Source organism: Microtus ochrogaster, chromosome 18 (assembly GCF_000317375.1).
Source record: "Microtus ochrogaster isolate Prairie Vole_2 chromosome 18, MicOch1.0, whole genome shotgun sequence".
Taxonomy (NCBI): domain Eukaryota; kingdom Metazoa; phylum Chordata; class Mammalia; order Rodentia; family Cricetidae; genus Microtus; species Microtus ochrogaster.
This window is the reverse complement of record NC_022020.1, coordinates 52727054-52734354: the sequence shown is the minus strand read 5'-3', so window position 1 is coordinate 52734354 and position 7301 is coordinate 52727054. Positions and strand designations below refer to the sequence as shown.

The 7301-nt window shown below is 42.3% G+C and overlaps 1 protein-coding gene across 4 annotated transcripts in view; it reads left to right on the top strand.

Annotated features, from left to right (window-relative positions):
* The window catches only part of Spire1 (spire type actin nucleation factor 1), a 102278-nt gene that overhangs the window by 85144 nt on the left and 9833 nt on the right, over window positions 1-7301 (top strand). For 2 of the 4 annotated variants that reach the window (XM_013349544.2, XM_013349543.2), the window contains 3 exons: window positions 665-755; window positions 2540-2682; window positions 5473-5646. In XM_013349544.2, the coding sequence (XP_013204998.1) occupies window positions 665-755; window positions 2540-2682; window positions 5473-5646 (408 nt within the window). The remainder of the gene's footprint in view (window positions 1-664; window positions 756-2539; window positions 2683-5472; window positions 5647-7301) is intronic. The other 2 variants (XM_005356227.3, XM_005356226.3) reach the window with 1 other exon arrangement.

Genomic DNA, 7301 nt, shown 5'->3' with positions numbered 1-7301 from the left:
CTCTCCTTCCTTCCCACTCATGTGCTTTCCCAGGTTACCTGAACATTTCCTCCTATCTTGAGCATCCAGGTCCCTTGTTTTTAAACACCAAAACATATTTTTACCTCAGATGCACACAGAAGTATAATGTTCAGCAGGTAGAAATGGAATGAGAACTACAGCTAAGTCCATCCAGCATGAGCTCCCTGTCTTGCAAGATCTTGTGGAACACTGGGAAGTTTATTGTCCACTATAAGAGCAAGTGTTGGGCCTGGGCCCAGCGGATAAAGCTCTTATTCTAGTTCAGTTTCCAGTTGCTATGGTAGGCACCACACCCCAAATTAACTTGGATTAGAATGGGTTTATTTCAGCCCATAGGTTACAGTCTGCCATTAAGGGAACCCAAGACAGGTGCTCAAGGAGGAACCTGAAGGCAGGAAGCAAAGCAGAGACCATGGAAGAATGCTGCTTCCTGGCTCAATCTCTCCCACCTGTTTCCCTAATTAAAAATTAATCACTTTTAATTAGGCAAAGTGAGGATATGAGCCCATCCCTAATTTTAGATCCCTTTTAGTTTCTCTTGAGCCTCTGGCATCATAATTTGATGTCTTGTGTTAAAGCATCTGTTTACTAGGATGTCATTCAGTAGCAGAGGATCTGAAGTTTATGAATTTGCCTTTTTCAGGAGGAAACTCTGCACAAGTCAACCAGCAGCAGCAGTGCATCTCCCTCCCTCTATGAGGACCCAGTATTGGAGGCCATGTGCGCAAGAAAGAGTGAGTGCATACCTTACAAAATCCTCGACCTAGAGCAAGGGCCCACAGTGTACTGTGATCATTTGGGGTATATAGCACTAACCCCTGTGCCTCAGTGTCAGGAGCAGACAGGCTGCATGGACAGTTACCTTAACTAGGTCAGGCAAGTTTATTTTTGTACATGCATAGCATGCATATAGATAAATCAGCAGAGAGTGTGTGCATGCATGTGTGTGCACACACTTTTCAGATTAATGACCTCCTAGTCTGAATTTAAGCTCAGAAGCACTTGATAACCATATTTGTTCCCTACCTGCCTGGTGTAACATACGTACAGCCATACCGTATGTGAAATCATTAAGAAGGGTTAGAAATTAATTCATTGAATATTAAGATGTTCTTAAGGGGTGGAGAGATAGCTCAGTAGTTAAGAGCACTTGCTGCTCTCACAGTGGCCCTTAGTTAGGTTCCCAGCACCCACATAACAGCTTACAGTCATTTGTAACTCCCTCTGCTGGCCTCCATAGGCACCACACACACAAAATTAAGTCAATAAGAGTTGTCTTGGTTGTTAGCTAGGCCCACTCAGCCTAACAGAGACCCTTGAGCTGGAGCTTTAACTCAGTTGTAGAGTGACGACTGCCTAGCATACACAAAGCCCTAGATTTGAACTCTGGTGGTGAATAAAACCAGGTAAGGTAGTGCAAACTTGGAATCCCAACACTCAGGAGATAGAGGTAATAGGATCAGATCAGTAGATTGGGGTCATCCTCAGCCATATAGCAGATTTGAAACCAGCCTGGACTACATGAGATCTGTCTCAAAATAAATAAGTAAATAAATTAATAGTATAGCATGCCCATCAAACTGTGTAAGCAATTTCATTATCATTTCATTTACTGGAAATTAGTAGGTTGCCTTCATGGGATAATCCAAAGACATGGATCCCACTTAATTATGATCACTCTTACCTTCCTCCCTACAGTATGAGCAGCCCTGCTTTATGGGTAGAGTAGGAGGAAGTGCTAAATAAAACTTCAATAATGTAACTTATTTCTAATATCCTTATTCCTTTATATAATGCATCCAGAACCGTTCATCCTAAAGATTATCCTGAAAATTGCTAGTTAGTATTGGGAATACAGTTCAGAGGCTGAACGCTTGCTTGGCAGGTCCAAGAGTGTAAAAATAGGGTTCACTTGGATTTTGATATAGTTAGGGTTGCTTTGGGGCCATACAGAATATATGTATTTCTGTGGGGATTTTTTCGGTTGGTTGGTTGGTTGGTTGGTTTTTCAAGACAGGGTTTCTCTATGTAGCCTTGGCTGTTCTGGAACTCACTCTGTAGACCAGGCTGGCCTCAAACTCAGAGGTCTGCCTACCTTTGCTTCCCAAGTTCTGGGATTAAAGAAATGTACCACTGCAGCCAGCTGTTTTTGTGTTTTTAAAATAGGAATGGAGAGGTCAGTTGTAAGGTTTATGGAAAGTAAAATGAGGGCATTTGCACATACAAACCTAAAGGATAATCATAATATGTTTTAATATGAACTTGAATAGATATTAAAATCATAGAACTTTCCCCCATTTTCCTTACTGTTTCTGTAGCAGGTTCATCTAGTAAGCAATTTTTGGAACAATTCTTTCTCCATCCCCAGAGCTGCCATCTTAAAACAGCTCTCCCCTGAAATAAGTCCTTAGTCTTTGAATACAGTGTCATCATACAGTGCAAAAGGTTATCTGTTGGAAAATTCAGAATCTTAGATTGTATTTTTTAAGAAAGTTTATTTATTTGGTTAACTCTTTAGAGCCTCCAAAATTCTTGCCTATCTCGTCAACACCCCAGCCAGAGAGACGGCAACCACCCCAGAGGCGCCATTCCATTGAAAAGGAAACACCTACCAACGTGAGGCAGTTTCTGCCACCATCCAGGCAGAGCTCGCGCTCTCTTGTAAGTACCAAAGGATGAACAGAGATGTCTAGGGAGGAATAGTCAGCTTGTTTTCAAAACGAAAAGGAGAAAAACCCGCACAGGTTAGCCTGAGCTTTACCATCTTTGTGCTTAATATCTAAAGAAAATGGGCTCTGGCTGCAGACCAGCCTCTGGTTGATGTTGAGTACTCATTTTGAAAAGCTTTGTCAATGAGTTATTACAGAAATGCTTTCTTTGTCTTAGAGGGTAAAATTGTCAAAACGTTCTCAGCATAATCTGACTGAGTAGCTCATTTTATCTGAGTGGAACAGGAAGAACTGTACCTGGCTTGTCAGTGTCTGTAATGCAGGCAGAACCGCTGTCTGAGCCGTTCATCAGCGGCTGTTGCTCCTTACACTGGGGTAGCGCACACAGAAAAGTCTGCAGAGATCTTTTTGGTTTCCCTCATGAGCTTCCAAAACACAACATGATGCAAGAGGTCCACCAACATTCCAGCCACAGTCAAATACAGCGGTTCTCAGTCTGCACTCACAACTCCTTCAGGGTTGCATATCAGATGCTTACGTTACAGTTCATAACAACATGGAAGTAGTGAAGTAGCAACAAAATAATTTTATGGTTGCAGGTCACCACAACACAAGGAACTGAAAGGATCACAGCATTAGGAAGGTTGAGAAACACTGGTCTAATAGCTAATGTTGTCTTTCAGATACTCAGGAATAAAAGTCACATGAACATGCTTATATCTCCACCTTTACCTGTGATAGGTCATACATGTTTCAAATGAGACAGCAGACAGATGTCCTTCCTTCAAGGAGAGGACACAGTGGTCAGTATAGACAGGAAGTGTGAGCAGAATTTAGAATCTGGCATTTGATGTCACATCTATTGCAAAATAGTACAATTAAAAAATTTATGGGGTAAAAAAAAAAAGATAAAAAAATAGAATAAAAGAAAGAAAAAAAGGAAAATAAATAAATAAAAAAATTTATGGGGTGATGGCCATTTTTTATGAGATTTTTCTAACTCTCTCACTTGAGCCACTGCTCTCATTTGACATACTGGTATGCTTGGTAACACTACCATTTAGAGGGTCACCACAAGTTCAAAGCCAGTCTGAGATACATAGTGAGTTCCAAACCAACTAGGCTACAGAATAAGAACCTGTTTTAAAGATAGAAATTCTTTGATGAAATGGAGACTTGTTAATGTCCTACCAGCAGTAAAGCAACTCAAGAAAATAAGCTCGGATTTAAAATCCAAAACCTGTTAGTCAGTGTGGACAGATTTTTACTTTACCAAAATACACAACTGGATGTGGTGGTGCACACCTGTAATGTATGCACTGCTTTGGAAGCTGAGGCAAAGAAGATCAGAAGTTGAAAGTCACCCTTAAGGTCAGCCTCCTGGGTTCCATGAGACCCTGTCTCAAAAAAGAAAAAAAAAAAGACAAAAAGTTATGAGCATAAGGGAGCTGTAGTGGCATTTCACTTGTATTTTAATAAATAAAACTTGCCTGGAAATGAAGCACGATTAATAAAAACTCAGAGTCAGATATTGAGGTTCAATCTGAAGGTCAGAAAAGCAAAACAGCAGGCATTGACTCTTACCTCAACCTCAGTCTGAAAATGGCGATCCTGCCTCCAGGAGTTCTCAGAATGACACTGTGTCTGAGAGCTGTCTCCTCCCGTTTTAGAATCCTCTCTAGGACTGGGATTAAAGGCATGCACCACTCAGTTTCTATGGCAACAAATGTGGCTACTGGAATTAAAAGTGTTTCTCACCACAGTCTGTCAGTCTGACTGGTCAGGCTGTTTACTCTCTGATCTTCAGGCAAGCTTTATTTATTAAAATACAAATAAAATGTCATTATAAGGAACTTTAGATTACTACAAAGTAGTTTGCTCTAATAACATAAATGATGCCAAACATGCAGCTACATGCCAGGCACACAAAGACTGTTTGCTAGAGAAGGAGAACTGTGGTGTGTGCTTGGTCAGACTGCAGGCTCCTGTGGAGGAGGAGGAGGAAAGAAAAATATTTGCACTCACTGAGGAGGGAGGGTCTTGGGAACAGGCAGTGGGAAAGGGGCCTGGCCCACAGATAGTGGTGGTTAAAGGGTAGGGAAGGAGGTCATGCTGGAGACAGCTCCTTCGAGTTCATGGGCACCAGCTGAGAGAAAGGAGGCCTCCTCCACACAATGACTTTTCTCACTAGTAGTTTGGCGAGTTTGTAGAAATCACTGACAGTGAGTGAAGTCCTCTAGTTCAGGACATGATGTTCTTAAAGCATAGTCACGGAGAACTTTACCTGCATTGTAGAAAAGGAGAAAGCGTTTTGTGTTTATCTCTTCGACTGAAAATAGCAAGAATGTTTTTGCTGTAAGTAAATTTTATTTTGTTATGTTTAAATATTATTTCATTATTTGGTCAGATTACTGATGTTGATTGCTCATTCAAGTGAAAAGCAGTTGTTGTTAAGGACCTTCCAGGGCCAGGGGCAGATGGGTTGTGGGCACAGGAGCTGCATCTCAACCAGCCTCATTTGGAAGAATCAGAGTCCTCACAGACCACCAAATGGAGCAGCTCTAAGTGTCTCTACTGAGTGACTCTTGGAGTGTGGCTTACTGGTTGATTCTTGACTTACAAAAATGAATGGGATGTCAGCATGGACCATTGCCATCAACATGTTGCTTTTTGTTTTGCTTTGTTTTTCTTTCACAGTCTGTAATTGTCATTTGTAGGTCACTTGTTCAGCATTTTCTCCTTTTCTTCCCCCTGCTGTTTTCTTTTTCCCTTCCGTGCTCAGGTCCCTAGGATAACCAGTGTATGGCCAAGGACGCCTTTCCGACCGCTTTTCTCTACCATACAAACAGCTTCTCTGCTGAGCTCTCATCCTTTTGAAGCAGCCATGTTTGGGGTAGCAGGGGCTATGTATTATCTGTTTGAGAGAGCTTTTACCAGCAGGTGGAAACCCTCAAAGGTTGGCCTCTTTCCGCTGGTTCTGGGAACCCTTTTCTCTCTGTATCTCTGACAGTGACACCTCAGCTACTGCACTCTGCAAGAATTAACAGCTCAGATGGGCACTTTGCTTTTGATCGCTGATTCCAATCTTGTGTAGGACTTATAGATCATGCTGTGATCTCATTGGAGAAGAAAATAGCTGAAAGGACAACAAACTCAAAATGCAGCATCAGCTAGAAAGCCCGTGGGTGTTTGTCTCTGGGAGTGACTCACTGTCAGCAGGGCATGGCTTCCTCCTGACTCCTGTGCAGGCAGGCACCCCTGTGAGGGAGGGCTTCAGTAACCTCCCATCTTGGAGCCTTGGGAAGGGCTTATTCACTCACCCAGCTGGCAAACCAGCTGTAGTGGTCACGATGGACACCCTGCCACACCTGTAGAGGTGCAGGTGCATCCCAGTGTTTCTCCCACACTCCATCACCAGCTCTGTGATCAAATAGACCTCCTCCCCCCCCCCCAGAATGCTACTTCTCCAGAAAGAAAAGCGAGTTTTCTTTTTACTGATACTTATTCAAAGCATTTTTTAAAAACTATTTCTTATTTTATCACATTTTGGGGGATTTTTTTTTTCTCTCACAAAATAATATATGTTACTGTCATTTGAATGTTTTTGAAAGGCCACATTAAACCCTCCCACCCTTTCCCCAGTGGTAGAGAGCAGCAAGGGCCTGGCTCTTCGAGGATCTATATGAAACAAGCCCTTGACAGACAGAAGACCCAGCAGCTGGGTTCTCTGTTACTCATCTCAAGTTAAAGGACATAGGGCACAGTGAGCATGTTCCTAACTCTGTCGTTTGTCACAGAATCTCTGTATCCATCTGTATTCACTATTCCCCACCTAACTTTAGACTATCCCCTTAGACAAAATAGGTGGCTCTTTAATTCTCTTACTGCCATGTGTTGACATTGTATTATGAACGCCCTCAAACAGAAATACCTACATGAGGTCCATAGACTGTTTGAAGCAAAAAACAAATTCACTTTCAGTTTTAAAATTGAATTTAAAGAGATGAGTGATTAAATGTAAGACATGTTTTTATTTAGGTTGGATAGTTTATAAATATCTGCTGCTGGTATGGCCTAAGCTTCTTTCTAACTGAAGCAATTATATAAAAGATATAAAAGATCTCTCTTCTCAGCCTGCAAGATGGCTCAGCAGGTTAAGGTACTTGTTGCCTACCAAGCCTGATAGCCTGAGTTCAATCCTCAGGGCCCACATTATGGTGGGAGAGAACCCCAAGTGGTCCTCTTATGTCCACAACCTCACTGTGTGCACTTGTGCCCCGTGCTCCACATTTCAATAGGTAGACAGAAAAACAGACAGGTCAGTCCTCTCATTTCTCTGTGGCTGATAACTAATAATCAGAGTTTCACATTCTGCTCTCTAATTTCCGTGCGCCTCATTCTGACCTCTTTTGTCTGGTTAAACTATGATCAGAATATTCAGTAACATTCAGCTTGTAAACATGTAAATAAGGGGCATGCATGCCTGGCCCCATTGTCAGAGTCTTCGCTGCTCTCCCCCACCCACCCACCCACCCACCCATCCATCCATCCATCCATCCATCCATCCATCCATCCATCCATTCATCCACCCATCCATCCACCCATCCACCC